The following is an 18,514-nucleotide window of genomic DNA, read 5'->3' on the forward strand; positions in this document are numbered from 1 at the left end:
CCCTCACATGGTCTAACTTGTTCAGTTACTCAGTTAGGGTTTGTGCACAAACTCATGTGTACTTATGGATCAAATAAGCTGATTCCAATTTTATATTTTAGATATATTAATCTTTTCAAGTCACTGTTAACAGATTTTGTGATGAACTTTTAAAATCAGATGTCACATAATTAGAATTTATAGTTAATTTGGTATGTATGGCTACACTAATACACTATAAAAACCAAAAACTATTTTATTTGCTACAAATCGATGTGCTATTCCTCTTAGAAACAGTTTAATTGTGTTCACTTTAAAACCCAAAATAGCAGAGAATTCTTCCATAGAATCAGGGTGGAAGTTCCATATTAACCACAAAAATCCATTAATGAATGATAATGGAAATGTACTAATAGATAATATTCTCTAAGTTTTTATTATTGTTACCTTTTTCTTTTTGTTTTACTTTTTAAAGTTTTTTACGTCTACTGTATAGTCATCCCTAGTCTACTCTTAATTGCTAAGAAGGAATTTTATAAAATCCAATCTTCCAGATTTAAATTATGTATTATTTCTACCCAAGCGTGTAAAGCAAGTATGTATAGCTTTACTTTTCACAGAGAATAAACTAAAAATAATGAAATGTAATAAGTGGCTGCTATATTTCCATTAGACTAGACGACTTTTGAGTCTTCATATCATTTTCCTATGTAATTCCATGATCTACATAATCTATAAAATACTTTTCCACCATCCACAAATAACATCTCACCCAGCAAGATCTAGTGCTCTAATGTTGCTACTAATGGTTCCTTCTGAGCTCGTGGTCGAGGAGACATCCCAACAGCGGTTGTTTTCAGACAGAATCTGATTCAGATGGTCCCGAGAAAAATGAGTTCCCTGAACTCGTTTCCTATAAAACTCAGCCTTCTCTCGGAGTTCTTTAACCTATGCAGGAGAGTTGAGATATCATGTATCATTGTAAATGCTCCTTTGCAAATATCACCAAGTAGCATATCCAAGACATTGTACAAATACAGCCAGAGACCAAGGAGAAAGAAAGGCAAAAGTAGCCACATATACTATGTGCATTTTTAAGCAGAAATTAAAACAGTCAAGCTGATGCACAGTGCAGTTATTTTACTTCAGGCCAGCAGGCAGGGAGAAATTTGCAGCAGCTAAGAAAAATATCGACACCTACTTCTTACTTCAACTGAAATTACACAAGTACTCTATGCATTATTACAGATTTAAAAACTCAAAAGCAACCAACCTCCGCATACCACATGGCATTTAGAGAACCCTAGGGGAGGAATACAGAAACATACTTAATGACAGGTTAATGCCATAATCGAATATTAATGGGAATCACTGAAATACCTTATTATTTTTCCTTCTAAATATATACCAAACTTGTCAATCAATTTTTTTTTTAGTATTTTCAGTAGCATTTAATTCAGTAACCAAGATACTTTAACATTGCCTTGAAAATCAACCACGTTCTTGCATGGGTGGAATGCTGTCCGCAACAAGGTAACCTAATTACTATTTCCCCACCTCTGGAAGAGTACTGACATGCCAGAAACCCCTAGCCCCAGTCTTTACTTCTGGGCTTATATACACCTGCTGCTACTACTACAGAAGCTCCACTGAGAGAGTCATGAGGCTTTCCTCTCCACATTCCTCAACATTCCCTTGTAATCAGCAAAACCAGTATTAAATACATAATTTAAAAGAATATCCCACAAAATAATAACTGTAATATATTCGACAAAGCAACAGGATACCAAAAAAAAGTTCTGATGAACTACTGATATAAGGTGACTTGAATTCCCTAATATGCAAATAACATATTTTCACGTGAAAAGGAGTCTTTTATACTCATTGAAACGCTTTCATTTTATACATCATACTGCCACCTTCTGGCTTCCCTGAATACAATTCCACAATGTAAAAAAATTAAGTTGCAGCTTAAAAGTTTTGAATAATCTGCTTAAAATAATTTATTCTCAAAAAACTGTATCATTTTTTCCTATCATAAATACAAATATTAGCCTTAAAAGGATACCTGGATACTGTCTGCTAAAATCGCTTTTCTCATATTATGTAACAACCTAAATGGGAAAAGAATAGATACATGTGTATGTATAACTGAATCACTTTGCTGTACAACTGAAATTATCACAAAATTGTTAATCAACTATACTCTAATATAAAATAAAAAGTTAAAAAAATAAAAGCAAAGAAAAAAACTGCTTTTCTCTCACTTAAAGGCAAAAAAGCAAATAATGAAAATTGGCATTGCAAAAGCAACTGGAGAAACATATCCTCAGCTCCTTAAGGAAATACTACTGATGCAGAGAGATGCAAGTGCTACATCTCTAGGGAATCAGACAAAGCAAAGGACAGCGCCTGCCAGGGCAAAAGAAAACACATAATCCCAAAAGAGTCCTACTGCTCTAATGAACCAAACCTGAAACATTCCTAAAAGATAATTCAAAATATTGTTTTCTTCACTGTTAAAAAAATTAAGCCATGTTCATTTATCATGTTTTCAACTCTTATACTTTAAAGAAAATTACTAATAATGGTTTTTGCATTTAATAGGTATTGAGTCTGTTGAACTCTTAACCAGTGTATTCTGAATGCATGGGAAGCTTGTAATAAAGTGCCTTGATATAATCCGGATTTTATGAAGCATAAGTACCCCCATGCTTCAAATGTGTCATGGTCACTCCATCACCTAAAGGATAAAATCTTCATGCCTTAGGATCACTTCCTCCCCCCTGGGTTCTCAAAGCCCTTGGTGCATATCCCCACTAGTACTTATTTCATTCTTCTGGAATTATTGCTTGTGTCATTCTTCCCCATTAACCTATGAACTCCTTGAGGTGAGGGAGAATGTAGCCTTTCAACATTGATTCCACAACCTGTCCTGAGTATGGACTAAGCACTAGGCCTGAGCTAGACGGCTGGTAGCAAAGATAAGCAAGAAAGTTCCTGCACTCAATGTGCTCACAATCTGGTAGAGCAGGCCGATCTCCTCGTATATGATAAATCATTATCATAATATTGGTACGATCTATGCCATAATAAACAAATGAGATATAAACTGAAGGAGTGGTTTCAAAAGGGGGTCCTACCAGTCCTGCACTGTGTGTAAGGTGGAGCAGGAAGGAGCCGCAGAGAAGGCTGCATTCTATCCATACGGGAGGACCTCACTGATTGATGAATGAGAGGATGGACGAACATCCCCTCCATGTACACAGTGACCTAGTTTTATCTGACATCAACTTTTTTTAAAGAAGGGAGGGGAGATACAGAAATTCTGTAAAACTTTATTCAGTTCTATTTGTTACTGACATTCAAAACTCAATGTTTTAAATTGGCTTTATCAGCAATCTTTGTTAATAATCTTAGTACTGTTATATTTTACAAATACATGATTTTAAACTTCTTTAGTCCTAAACTCAGATGAAAAAATAGGATGCTGATATTTCCAAAGTAAGGTGTTCTACTAGAAAGAGAAAAAAAAATCAATGGTGTGAACTCAGTATTAAAAACAATCCCTACAGCCAAAAAAAGGAGCCACTAAAAATGATATGAATAAACCATGTCTAACTCAGTTAAAGCCACACACACACCCCTTTTCAGGTCAAGTAACACCATCAGGTTACATAATATTAAATGCTATAAGTAGAACGTTTTCCTTTCTGGATTTCTTTTCCCAAATTAAGAATTCAACTAAGTTGTTTAAAATTTATATGTGAAAAATTCAAACTCAGAAAACTGGGGAATAAAATACTCCTTTTCCCAAAATCATCCCCTGAAAATGAAGAGTCATCTTATACCTAAAAGTCCTTACAGTGTCTGTCAAATTACAGAATGTCTCAATGTGGCACTTCATCTTGAAACAAAGTCCTATTTCTGGAAGACACATTAGAAAAAAATTATCTCAACCAATGCAGTTGGGAGGATTAGAAGACTACCTAACAATCAGGAAAAAAAGACATTTAACACAGATCCAGTAGTTATTCTGAGGATTGGACTTAACAGTTGCAGTTGCTGATTATTATTAAAAAACAGCCTTCAAGCGAGCATTAGGAATAGAGCCACTGGTTATAGTATAGAGATAACAAATATACAACCACTGGACAAATAAAATCAACTACCCTAATGTTATGTGAATAGGAACTTGGGACACAGGATAAAATATCTAGTGACTAGACTATAAATAGATTTAAAAAGTACAATATCTCAAAGAAGAAAGAGGGAAATGAAGATGATACATGGACTAGAAAACTGTAACATGATTCAAAGTGCGTTAATATTCTAATGATAAAAAAGTCGCTGATGTCCAAATGCATTTGACGAGTGTGAATAATATTCCATGAAATGTTAGGAGTAGGAAAATGAGGGAGTACCTTATACGTAGGTACCTCAAAATCAGCCACATACAGTAAGTATCTTCCAGGGAAAAAAATGTAAGATATAAGAAAATATGGCCCATATTAAATGTCTATGACCTGATCGACTAAAACTATTAGCACTATCAGTGATCGCTAACCTCATAACTAAAAATTCTTATTCTTTTCTAACTCCAATTTGTTTTTTTGAATGATTTTGACCATGAAGTTAAGGCAAACTATTCTAATAATTTAAACATTTTCAACCACCTATAGCAATTAATAAAACAAACCTTCAGAAAAGTCACATTACCAAGATATTATAATAGGAAATCTTAAAGACCAATCTTAAATTAACAACAAAAACAAAAATGTTCTCTTCCACAAGGGCAGGATAAGGACTGTCACATTATCACGACTCCAGACATAACAGTCCTCTGAGTCCATTAAATGTTTACATCTGAGGCCTAAATACCAACTCATCTTAGTTCAAAGAAGTCTCAGACTAAGTGATAATCTTTCCAAAACAAGGAGCTTCTCATGAACCCAACCTAGCAAAGTACCGGAACACGACAGGGCAGAGGCTGACACCTACCAACTGGCCACACACGCCCTCTATGGCCACACTCTGCTCCTGCCTTTGCCTGGGGTTTTCCCCCATTCCCCATCAGACTCCTCAGGCACAGAGATCCTCACGGAGGTCTGGCATGGTCAGAAACTGCTCAAGAATTCAAAACTGACTCAATTCCTTTCTTCTGTCATGGCTGCTTTCAATGTTCTCATTTTTAACTTGATTTCACCAAGGTGAGTATAAGAATTTTGCCCCCAGTAATATTCGGTTGGCCGAAAAGTTCGTTCGGGTTTTCTGTGATGTCGTATGGAAAAACCTGAACGAACTTTTTGGCCAACCCAATATCGTCACCAGGACATAGGTCTGGGAGCTGCCAGAGCCAAGAACCAGAAGCTCAAAGTGTCAGAGGCTGATTACACATAATTGTTAGCCATGGTTTAAAGTATGGAGCTAAATAAGATTCATTCCCCATCCAAATTATCCCTCTCTTTATAATGTCTAATCCAAAATGTTCTCATTTAGCTTATTCACACAGAAAGGGGAGCAAACCATCAAGATGTAGTTTAAAAGATGCTAACTACGCAATAACCAAAAAAGCTCCACTGTTTATCCTTTGGCTATAAGAAGCTAGTACTAAACTAGCACTCACCAATTCTAGAATTACCCTTTTCTTCCAACCTTTCTTTAGGATCCTCAGAATTTCTCCCATATGTCAGGGTATCCCAACACTAGAACTCAAACCTCTATCAACACAGGCCACTCCTTCCTTGTGCTTGCAGACTGCACTATTAGTACATGCTAACAGGGCACGTCAGTCAGATAAACTAATCTTGAAAAATTAATCAATCTTGAATTGAGAGAGGTCTGAAGGTTATAAAATAATCAAATCTATAATGCTACAATTCTATAAACTGACTTCATTAACATAAATATTTGATTTTAAAAACATTTTTAACTTTAAAGACCTTATAATAATACTAATCTCTAAGCTAGTATTTTTAAAAAAACTAAACACACTGATAAACTATATCCTCATACATACAATTGAAGTTCCTGATACTTTTAGTGCTATTACTGCATCATACATTTTCATACTGTCATCTCTATTACTAGGTGAAACTATTGTGAAATCAAACTGATATAGTGCCAAAGAACATGTGGGCTTCCTGAGCTTATACACTCACCTGATTTGGTATGTTTTCCTTCACACGTGTCCAAGTCCCAGCTTTATAAAAATATTGGGCTGGGCTCAGAAATTTTGCTCTATATTCAGAATTCACCTTCCTAACAGAAATGAAATGAGAGTAAATATTTCACCATGTTGATCATCTAAATACCATGATATTTTTCTTACAAAATACATACCCAAGCCTTTGATGTCTCCAAGGAGTAAGTTTCTTTTTAGGTTGGTTTAAGTCTTTTGATTCCATCTCTGCTTCTAATTTTAAAGGATCATCTGTTTTATTATACTAAAATGAAAATAATTTTAACTTTTTATGCTCAATTTATGTTATACATTAAAGTGAAAACACAGATGTTGTAAAGTATAGCTGGATACTGAATTACAATTCTGTTTTTAAAAGTAAGCTTTAACTACTAAAGATAACATAGAAATCATAAAAAATCAACAAGCAAGTTTTGAAACTAGTATATCTGGTTAGTTTCTTGAAGTATATAGCTCAGGATATGGTTTCATTTTCTAACAATAAAAATTTTAGATACTTGGCTAGGAAAAAGTTTTAATTAACAAACATCTAAATAAATAAACTTTATGTTAACGACCTATTGAACACTGGTCTTACATTTTCCCTTGATATTCTAAGTTTACATTTAATTGTTACTCATTGGGACCTTCCACTTAATTATTGTAAGTTAGCACACAGCTTTACTGAATAACTTAATTCTTTTTTTTTTCAAGAACATCATAGGTCCAACAAGTATATATGTTATTAAACATATACATCATATATAATATATATGTATGACTTATATATATGCATATATAATTTTTATATATGTATATTTATATATATATAAATTATTTTACTTTTAGTCATATAATTTTTATTCTTAGAACCCATAACATTTCAGGTATGACATTCCAGGAGATCAAAAAATAGGACTTACCCCTGATTTACCTATAATTTACAATAATTTTAACCTGATGCTGTAACTGAAACAGCTGTAATTTCACACAGAGAAGTACATTTGTATATACCAAGGTAAATCGTGTGAATTATACTGGCTATAATTTGGCATATTAAAGCTATGGTTTAAAATACATGTGTGGATGTGTGTTTCTATCTGATTTCCACTATTTAATTTAAAGTATGTGTTTCCATCACCACTGTAACCCCTGGAGCTCACATTACTATAAGGACAATCATTTGATATTAGACATAGCAGACTTACCTGCTGTATTGCTAAGCATATGCTGCACTGTATTACATTTAATTATTTAGATCTGTCTCCCCACTGACCCAAGAACTGCTTAGGGCTTAGTGTAGTTATCATTGTATTCTCAGTACCTACCTGGTGCCTGGTTTCTACCAGGTGCTAGATGAACATTTGACATTTAGTGAATAAATAAACAAATTAGTGAACTAGCTAAAAACAAAATCTCAAATGGTGATAAGTAAAAGGAAATTTGTAAAGTTCCAAATGGTGGTAAGTAAAAGAAAACGTGGAGAGTTTCAAATCATGAGGATTTTATTTTGTTTAAAGAGCTGATAAATACCTTCTTTTCAGGAGATATTGTTTCAAAATTTCCGTTCTCCTTCAAATGATTTCTTTGTTTTGGTTCTTTCACTGGAGATAAACCCTTAAAATTTCTTTTGTATTCAGTTTCATGGATGAATGAGTTACCTTTGAATTGTGGAACGAATTTGCTTTTATTGTGGAAAACCTTAAAAAAAAATTACTTTAGTTTAGTTTTTTGTTAAATATACAGAACTTCTTCAATTGCTTAAAAAATTTCACATATGAAGTTGAATCATAGGATACAAAAAAGGGAAAATTATATACGACTGTAATTTCATTTCACATGTCTAATTAACATCCATTACAACAAAAGCAAAAACAAATGGGATTGCATCAAACTAAAAAACTTCTGTACAGAAAACAATCAACAGAGTGAAGAGACAGCATATTGAGTGGGAGAAAATATCTGCATTAATCTCATAAGGGGTCAATATTTAAAATATTTAAGGAACTCAACTCAACAGCAAGAAAACAACCCAATTAGAAAATGGGCAAAGAGGCATAAAAACAGACATATAGATCAATGGAACAGAATAAGGAGTCCGGAAATAAGCTCACATGTATATGGTCAATTAACTTATGACAAAGGAGCCAAGAACATACAATGGCGAAAGGGTCTCTTCAATAAATGGTGTTGAGAAAATTGGACAGCTACACACAAAAGAATGAAAATGGACCACTGTCTTGTGCCATACATAACTCAAAATGGATTAAAGACTTGAATGTAAGCCCTGAAACAATAAAACTTCTGGAAGAAATCATAGGCTAAGATCCTTGACATGGGTCTTGATGATGGTTTTTTGGATTTGACACGAAAAACAAAGGCAACCAAAGCAAAAATAAACAAGTGGACTACATCAAACCAAGACACAATATTTTCAAATCATATATCTGATAAAGAGTTAATATTCAAAATAATAAAGAACTCATAAAACTCAATTAAAAAAAAGCAATCTGATTAAAAATGGGCAAAGGAACTTTTTTCCAAAGAAGACATACAAATGGCCCACAGGTACACGAACAGGTGCTCAACATCACTAATCATCAAGGAATAAACCAACATCAGTGAGATTTCACCTCACATGTTAGAATGGCTATTATCAAAAATACAAATGGTAACAAGTGTTGGCAAGGATGCAGAGAAAAGGGAACCCCGGTCCACCGTTGGTGGGAATGTAAATTGATATGGCCATTATGGAAAGCAGTATAGAGGGTCCTCAAAAAATTTAAAATAGATCCAGCAACCCCACTTCTAGGTATATATCCAAGGGAAATGAAATCAGTATCTCAAAAGATATCTACACTCCCATGTTCATTATAGCATTATTCACAGTAGCCAAGATATGGAATCAGTCTAAGTGTCCATGGACAGATGAATGGATAAAGAAAATGTATTATTATTCAGCCTTAAAAAAAAAAAATCCTCTCACTTGCAACAACATGGATGAACCTGGAGAACATATGCTAAGTGAAATGAGCCAGGCACAGAAAGACAAATACTGCACTATATGATCCCACTTATATGTGGAATCTAAAGGAACTCATAGAAGCAGCAAATAGAATGGTGGTTGCCAGGGACCAGGGGGTGGGAGAAATGGGGAGATGCTGGTCAAAGGGTACAAAGTTTCAATTATGCAGGATAAATAATTATGGAGATTTGAAGTACAGCATGTATGTAGTTAACAATACTGTATTATGTACTTAAAATTTGCTAAAAGGATAGATCTTAAGTATTCTCACCACACACAAAAAAATGGTAACTACATGAGGTGATAGATGTGTTAATTAGCTTGATTGTGGTAATCATTTCAGAATGAATACATATGTCAAAACTTCACATCATACATCATAAATATATAATTTTTGTCAATTAGAGCTCAGTAAAGCTGTAGAGAAAATCCAAAGATCAACTTTCTCTACTCATTACTATGTTTTGAATAATAGTTATTGTAATCAAATAATGCTTAAGCCAAAAGAAATAATGAACCATATCTTTTCTCCCCCAAGTTCCCCACCCCCCTATTAGTTTGGTAGTGAGAACAGTAAAATAGGCAGATTTTAATAATAAGAAAATACACATTAGCTTTACAAAGCAACTCTGTTGTCAGCTCTGCAGGGTTTTTTTCCTCCTTGACACGAATTTTTTTTCCTCCTACAACAATAAAAAAGTCTTAACGTTTTGAATATCTGACATATGCATTTGCTCAGGTTTTTTCCTTTGCTTATTTTTAGCTTAAAGCAAGGAAAAAAACAGGTAATTATCATGTCTCTATTTTTAAATGTTTTCTTTTATCCTTAATATTTCATAATATGGTTTCCATTTCATGGTCTATTACCACTGATTACAGAGAAAGCAAATAGAAAAGATATGGAGTTCAAATAAGGTATACTATTGCTTCACAACGCTGAATAATACACCTTCAGACAGATCACAACCAAACAGTATATCTTTTTAAGTACAGTATATACTGTATACTGAAGTAGTATAAGCTCAAGGACTCTTCTGCCAAAAATTGTTCTGACTCTTTTACATATTAATATAAGACATCCTTTCAGAAAACAGGTGTCTGATAAAACAGAACGGAACAGCTCCTTTAGAGGTTCCCTAGCAACAAGCTTTGAAAGTTTCTGTCACAGAGCTCTTCAATCCACAGACCCGAAAACTGATATGCTTTCAACTAACAAAGAGCATTTGCTTCCAAAAAAAATTCTCTGAAACCCTCACTAATGAAAGCAATAAAGCTAGTAGTGAAGGTATTGCTAGTGATTTATTTTATGTTATACTTCTGATACTATCAAAAGAACGTTTCTACATAATGCTTTCACTGAAGTATGCAGAAGTTGTCAATAGGGCTTTGATTTGAATCACCTCTACCTTAAAGGTAAGATATTCTACAAAAATTGAACAGTCATGATTTTTAGGCTGTAAGTAATTTTGTAGGTACACTTTCTATCCAACAACACTTGTGAGCCAGCAAAAGAAGTACTGATTCTATTCACTAGGTTTATAAAGGGTATGTATTGATTTATGTTATTTTATGTGTCCCTAAAATGTTATATAAATTTCAGTTTTTTAAAAACTGAATAACAAGTAAGCAAGCGTAAAGCTGCTACAATTTGTAGGATAACACTGGTACTATCTTAGTGTAAGATGACATGTTATTGTCTTGCTGAATCTAATTATCCTCTTGGTCCTTATGGGTGTATAAAGTATATAGGTGAGTGAGAAAGAAAAGACTAAGCTGTCATGAGCCTTTGGGGATATTCTAAATGGAAGTATTTCCTACCTAAGCCTAGGAGTATGGTTAAGAACATAAATGAGCTAAGAACTGTCTGGAGAATTCTAGTAGTAAAACAACAGAGTATATATTAGTAATGGTAGTCTAATACTAAAATTGTGTGAGGATACAATGAAACCTAATATCACATTTAGTTACCATTATAGCTTTTGAATTTATAAATATAGTTAAACTGACAATTCCTATCACTGCTCATTTGATATAAGGACAAAATTATATATCTTGCATCACTTTCAACCTATTTTGTACTTATTAAAATAAATATCCAATGCAGTTACACCTTTCTTAGAAGACAGAAAACATGCAATATATTAGTCAACAAAATTCAACATTTCAGAATACAATCAATTTAACAATTTTTTAATAAATAAAAAAAATTCACAGCATGCAAAAACTTACCAGTCCTCAAATTTTCATTACCCTGTCTCATATTTAGTATATGTGATGGATCTGGCAACAATGATCATCAGTAGCCTAGGACAGTATAATATTACTACTATAAATCAGAAGTAATAGGATGATTTTAGCAAAACTCTCATTTTCACGTTTCTAGAACCCACCTTCAGGCCTTCTTAAGTATCTAATTTCTTTCAGTTCTTAGTTCTATGTAAATCTGCAACACTAGATTAGATGATATTCCTCAAAAATGTATTGCATCCATTAAACTACCTGATTGGCTGCAAAAGCTGAAGTAGTTTCTTTAGGGGTCTTCCAAACAAACTGCCTTTGATATTCAGAATTTCTCAAGACATTATGTGAAGGAATAACAGTCAGTCCAGCTTTTTTCTGTAGAAGTCTATCCAACTGTTAGGGGAAAAAAAAAAATCCCACTCAAAGTTATTAAAAATTTCTATTCAAACTTTTTTTTTTTTAACTGTGGTAAAAAACGTAGAACATAAAACTCTACCCTCTTAACAAATTTTTAAGTGTACAGTAAGGTATCATTAACTATATGCACATCGTCATACAGACACCTTTCTTTAATTGTTAATCTTCCTTTAAATTGTGAAACTCTTTAAAATTCCCTTAATACCGTCAAGGAATTATTGTGCATCCCAGCAAAAGATAACATTTCTCTCATTGCTTCTCGGCCTTTTGGCTAAGATCAAGTGTAGATAACATTTCTCAGTCCCTTCCTACCGATTATGCATAATTGAATATATTACTAAGAAACAACAGCACATTACCTCGTCCACAGCTTGCTTTGGGGACACCCCTTCCCCTGCCCACCAGACTTACATGTCACCTTCCTTGATTCCCATGCCCCCTGGTCTTCCAACACTTCTAAATGCCTCTCCGTGGTTCCAGTCAGCGGTGGACATGAGATGGGGAGGAAGCAGTAGAGTGGAGAAAAATGGGGAAGCAGTGAGGCGTCTGCACGGGTCCCTGCAGCCTCTGCTTATGTGCTCGCAGGGACCTGCCGCAGGCCAGCTGGGACATAAGAGAGCAGAACTGCAAGATCTTTTGAGATCTAGCCAGACCTCTCCTTTCTTTTGCATTTTGTCAATTGAGACTCTGTTTTTTCTGCTAGTACACAATAAGAAATTGAAAAGGGCCTAGGTATAAGTAAGCTCACCATCCCTGCCAGAGGTAATGGCCTACTCCCTTTCTCTGTCTCAACTTGATCTGTCCCTTAGGACTCAGGTGCTGATATATGATAAATAAAATCCAGAGGCAGGCTGTGTACCCAACGAAGGGATATCTTAGTAAAACCAGTACAAAATGGCAACTATTAAGAAGAGAACTAAGTCATAATAACTAAAGTCAACAGCCTCTTATCAACTCTTCTACAGACACTGGACAAGAAAACAAATAATGGAAAAATTTAAGCACAAAATGTAATATTACTGAAATGATGATGAAATTTACAAAGAATTCTATGCTTCTGAAAGGAAATACAGTGAATATACCTACCCCACCATCTATGTTTTCTGAAAGAAGCTTGGTAGAATGTTCCAGCTCCACATTTTCATTAACTGGTACATGATTTGCTACTATATCCTCCTTATTTTCCACAATTTCTGAAGCCCCTTCAGCTCTGGAGTCTGCAGAGTGAGATCTGGTTCTCTTGGGAACCCTGGAGGCGTCTAGTGCAAGAACCCTTTCTTGGTTAACATCTTCTTTTTGTTCTGATTCTGATGTTCTAGGGGCTTCGGGTTCTGGTGATACAACCACAGTGTTCTCTGAGGTAGCTCCATTCCACTCAAGAGATTTTGAAATCTGTGGGTCATGGTGAGGGACTCTTCTTTTGGAAATAAAACTTGGCTCTTTTGTGATTCCTACAAAATATAATATACAAAATTAGCAGATACCAAAGCATCAAGCTACAAAGACAACTTTTAATCACATGTATGAGAGGAGAAATGGAATTTAAAATTCAGTTGAGATACACAATATCCTTCCAGTTACGGGATTAAAAAAAGTACAGTTTTTCAACATAATATCTTTCATTTTGTTTTAAAGAAATATTAAACGTTTGACCATAATTTTTAAATTGAGGTCACAATGTTCGAGTTATCCTAACACAAGTTGCTAGAATCACAACGTGATGGACCTGGCAAGCCAGGTGGAATGTGTTGCCTCCGTTTCTAATTACTTTCCTGTGCTACTTTACAGAACAAAGGGCCCTGGTGCTGTCAAAATTTGGAACTTTTCACAAAGCTTCTCTTATGTACAGCTGGCCAAAATGAGAAGGGGTGAGATGTCATTATGCTGGATCTTAGTTCTACATTTGCCTTGAGTTCCTGAGAAGTAAAGAGAATGAACCCTTTTGACAAGACCTAAGATACTATTTCTCTATATTTCTGTCTGGCAAGCAAATGTCCAAAAACTTAACCTTCTACCCAGGTAAGAGGAGCTCTGTGGAATGACAGTCACTGAGATACTGCCCTAGTTTGGAGCCATTCTTTAAAAAGAAAGAAGACAGTGTAGGGTGGGGTAGAGAAGAAAGATTAAGAATGGAAGAGAAGGGAAGGTAGACAGACAACCTGGCATTAGGTAAAACCAGAGCCCTTTAGCCTCTATCATGGATGTTCTGGCCATCAAACCCAGGGTCCCCACCCTTACAAGTCTGCCCTAGACCATGGTCTCCAAACTGGGTGCATATATATCTGGAGGCACAGAAAGACATTCTATGGGGGGGCAGGAGCAGAAATGGGCAGCTTAAGGGAATCACTTTCCAGATCCTAACTTCCATGTGTGCTACTTCCTGACAGCCTAAGGGCTGCATCTGCCATCTGTAGTTTCCTTTCTCACCACTCCCTTCATAATCACCCTCTTCCCACTTCATACAAGAAAGACACGCCTCTCAACCACCCTATGGAATAAAAAAATTGTCATAGGTGGGGAGGACAAACAAAGGAACAATTCAAGAAAGCACAGCTCCTGAGGAAGAGTATTTGACAGCAAAGCAACAAAGGCAGAGATTAGAAATAACAAAAGAACAGTGCCTTATTTTATCCAGCACAACACCTTTTCCATCTACCTATCTTAGAATTAAAATTCAGGGTGTAAGACAGTCATTATGTGAAATGCATATATGCATATTAATGTATTTATGTGGACCAAAAAATAAAGTCAGACTTTTTTCTCACAGAAAATAATTCTAATTTACATGATTAGTTTTCTTGTGAGGACTGACTTTACCAATTAAATGATGAACATTTACCATAAACTGAGCTCAATCGCTAGCTCCAAAATTTTAACAAAAGACATGTAAAACATATACACAATATTCAATATGCTAGAAATCATATCCTTTGAAACTATTCATTACACTTTTGATAAAAAAGAACTTAAATATCAACTTTAAAATGTGAACAGAGATAAGAGTTTCTAAATTCTTTTAGCGGGTATGAAAGCACAAAAGCTTGAAGACCACTGCCCCAGACTTCTCTCTTTAACACAGAGCAGGGCTGGTGGAAGAAGAGCAAAATGAAAAGGGAAGATTCTCAAGTGGTCCACCCTTGTCTCCTAGCACCGTGGAAAATACATTATGAGGAAAAATAAGCACAGAACGCCCAGCCAGCCTTCGGTAACACCGCTGCTGTTCCTTCCTGGCCCCCACCTCCCTTTCTGAGCAACCTGGAGTTCTCACTCTGCCCCTCCTCCTTACCTCCCTGTTAACAGGCCTCCCCCTAGACCATTCCTTCCTCACAAGGTACCATACTCCAAAGTGGCTCTGCTCCCGCAGTCTCATTTCATCACCCCTAACCTCACATGTAGCTGATCCAAGCTAAAATGTTACATGGGGGTAACTATGTGGTTAACCAATGCCCCGTGTCATAACATCCCTCAAGGCCCTCAGTGGGCTAGCTACATTTTGAGAGATTTATGTTGGGATTCTTAATCTAATGGAGCCTCGAATCTGTGGAGTTTCTGGTTATTCGGAGAGGATTATGAGCACCACCCTGCCCAAGATGCAGTGACCCCAGTCTTTGAAGCCAGGCTCTGGGCAAAGGGTCCTGACAATTCAGAGGAATCCTAAAAGAACCACCCACTCTCATCCACTTTTCCCTTTATTCTCCAAACCTAATCCTGGAAACACTCTCATCTTACTAATTTCCCAGGCTTGCCACCCCACATGTAAGTCTTTCTTCTCCTGGCTTCACACATCTAAGTTGGAGGAACTTATATACTACACATCTGGCACTCTCACACATGTCACGGGTTGGGCACCAGGCACTCATCTGTATATATGCACCTAGCCCTTAAGAGGAACATCTCATTTCATCCCTCCTAGGAATCCTGTGCAATGGGCTTCCCAACTCCCACTTGGTGAAACAGGCCCAATTTGCCCGAAGTCACACAGCAAATATGGATTCAAACCCAGGTTTATTCATTCATTCAAAAATGAAGTTTAATAAACTCCAGAGTACGCCAAGGCCCTGTGTCATGTACTAAGCAGGAACAAGGTGGTGAAGACAGACAGAGCCCTGCTCTCAGAGATCTTATGTTCTAGTGAGGCAGAATTAAGCAAGTAGGTTGAATGGAATCAGTCTGTCTCTTTCCCCTTCCACCACACTCTGGGAAACCTTAGCCGAGGGTTCTAACTTCCCTGAGATACAGGGAGGAAGCATGTGTGATGACAAGAACATGGCCTCTGAACTCACAGGCTTTGAACAACACAGACTTGATTTCAAATCATGGTTCTGTCACTTATGAGTGTGAACCTTGGGCAAACTGCTTTATCTATCTAAGCTTCCATTCCTCAAGACCTTGGGAGTACCCCTCCCCACACTTGTCCACACTCAGCTTTCATGTCTCAGCTCCAATATCACTTCAAATAAGCCTTTCCTGACCACTGCTTCTAAAGTATATTCCCTCCAACCCACCCCTCCTTCCAGTTATCTATCACACCAGCCTACAATTTTATATAACAACCTGAAATCCCCTGGTTTATTTATTGAGTTACTTGTTTACTGTTTCCCCCACAGTTAAGGGTCTTTGTCTGGTTCAAAGTTATATCCCTAGAAGAGGGGAATAGTCATGGCCTACAGTAAACCCTCAATAAATATTTGTTGAACAAACGAGTAAATCAACAAGGCCAACTGAACAATGCTTCACAAATTTTTTTTTTTTTTTTTTGTGGTACGCGGGCCTCTCACTGTTGTGGTCTCTCCCGTTGCGGAGCACAGGCTCCGGACGTGCAGGCTCAGCGGCCATGGCCCACGGGCCCAGCCACTCCGTGGCACGTGGGATCCTCCCGGACTGGGGCACGAACCCGTGTCCCCTGCATCGGCAGGCAGACCCCCAACCACTGTGCCACTAGGGAAGCCCACTTCACAAATTTTTAATAAATCATTTTGCAAACTTGACCCCGAGGTTTATTCAACTTATAATGACTACTAGCTGTTCAACTTACCTAATTGATCTGATCTAAGTCCAGCCCATGGGTACCTTCTCCCCAATGAGGAATTACAGGACTCTGACAAATATGACTTTTTCCACAGAAAGTTTCTCTGGTATTCACTCAACCCCTGTAATGCAAAGTACAATTTGAGTAAAACGTAATTAATGAAAGTTGTTTTAAGGTAGACATCAGTTAAAAATCATTTCTGAACCTCTAAAAAGAGTTGAAAGACTTAAGACTGATAATTAAACATAGAAGAGGTCCTTAATAATAGCTCCCAACATTGACCCAGCCCTGTGCTACCAGTTCATAGTGTTATATCCTTTAATCCTCACAACCACTTGAGACAGATGTTACAAGGATTCTGAGGCTCAGAGTGGCTACCCTTTTGCTGGTTGTCTGATTCCAAAGCCTGGGGTCTTGTCTGATAATGGGTGGCAATCTAAATCCTCATCACTATAATTATCCTAACTAACGAAGTTCTCACCGAGTACACAATATAATATAGTATGCCTAATCCCTTTAGAAGTTTTGTAAAGTCAACCAAGAAAAGCCAAATTCCCTCCCATTCTGGATGCAAACCCTCAAGATAAAAGAAGACAGTCAGGGCTTGTGGAACACTGTGGTCAATTGTTATGTTGAAGGGTGCTTGACCATGACAGCTACCAGCTACCTGGAACTATTAACAAACCTTAAACAAATGCACAATTGTGAAGAATGTGTATTTCTTATACCCTGTCTTTATCTTGTCAGGGTCCCATTTCTCAAGCCTTTAAAAGACATAACACACTTTAAAGTTTTAAAGGGAAGGGGTGTTAAAAGCTAAGCTGTGATGTGGTCCACAGGTGTCCCAATCTGAAGCCACCGTAGTTCCCATTATAAAGTGCCCTCCATCTACACGCCTCTGAGCTCTCCCCGCCCCCACCCACCCAAATAAATCCACCCCAAACCATCTAACTATTCCACTCGGCAACTCGGAAGTGAGTGTGAGCGGAGAGGGGGCTAGGTAAGAGGACAAGAGCAGCATCCTCTAGGATGGTTACAGGCAGGATCGGGAGCTGACAGGCTCAGCAGGGCCGAGGGGCGCGGCCCAGGAAGCCAGTGAGGCTCCGGCGCCCTGCACCCGCCCTGTCCCAGCTCCCCCCATCAGGCTTCGGCCCCCGGGGACCCCGGCCTCACCTTGAAGCGCACCGGCATGTCGCCCGGCGCTGGAGCCCCAGTCACTCCGACAGTTAATGAGACAAAAAGCCCGGAGGGGGCGGGGCGACAACAGGAGGTTCCCTAGCAAAAGCCTCGGCCCAGCGTCCCCGACTACGCGCCGGCGCACTCCGCGCTTGTCTCCTTGAGCCGTGTCGCTCTGCCTTTCCCCGCCCATTCTGAAGACTGAAAACCAGTAGAGACTCGGAGAGCCCCGCACCGTCATTAAGAGTCGACCAATCAGTGCTGGAAAGGAGAACGCCCGCCTCCCCAGCCAAATCCCGGGGATTGATAGAGATGGCGGGCGGAAGGCCGGCCAATGAGGCTCCCGGGCCCGGAGTGGGCGGGGCCCCGCGGGAGCTTCGTCCTGAGGAGAGCTCGACGGCGTCTGCTTTGTCGCGTCTTGCGCACCAATGGGTCTGCGTGCCGCTGGGATTCGTGAGTCGCCGGC

The 18,514-nt window shown here is 37.5% G+C and overlaps 1 protein-coding gene across 1 annotated transcript in view; it reads right to left on the minus strand.

The window, feature by feature from the left end:
• The window catches only part of MDM1 (Mdm1 nuclear protein), a gene marked incomplete at its 3' end in the record, with an annotated part of 28,356 nt that extends 10,259 nt beyond the window's left edge, over nucleotides 1–18,097 (minus strand). The window contains exons 1-9 of the mRNA XM_082849461.1: nucleotides 18,046–18,097; nucleotides 16,879–16,993; nucleotides 12,930–13,294; nucleotides 11,685–11,819; nucleotides 7,694–7,861; nucleotides 6,322–6,425; nucleotides 6,141–6,240; nucleotides 1,253–1,282; nucleotides 752–927 (exon numbers count right to left, since the gene is read on the minus strand). Of these exons, the coding sequence (XP_082705587.1) occupies nucleotides 752–927; nucleotides 1,253–1,282; nucleotides 6,141–6,240; nucleotides 6,322–6,425; nucleotides 7,694–7,861; nucleotides 11,685–11,819; nucleotides 12,930–13,294; nucleotides 16,879–16,993; nucleotides 18,046–18,063 (1,211 nt within the window). The 5' untranslated portion in view covers nucleotides 18,064–18,097. The remainder of the gene's footprint in view (nucleotides 1–751; nucleotides 928–1,252; nucleotides 1,283–6,140; nucleotides 6,241–6,321; nucleotides 6,426–7,693; nucleotides 7,862–11,684; nucleotides 11,820–12,929; nucleotides 13,295–16,878; nucleotides 16,994–18,045) is intronic.
• Nucleotides 18,098–18,514: the final 417 nt, after the last annotated feature.

This window comes from Leucopleurus acutus, assembly GCF_964270905.1.
Source record: "Leucopleurus acutus genome assembly, chromosome: 11".
Classification (NCBI taxonomy): Eukaryota; Metazoa; Chordata; class Mammalia; order Artiodactyla; family Delphinidae; genus Leucopleurus; species Leucopleurus acutus.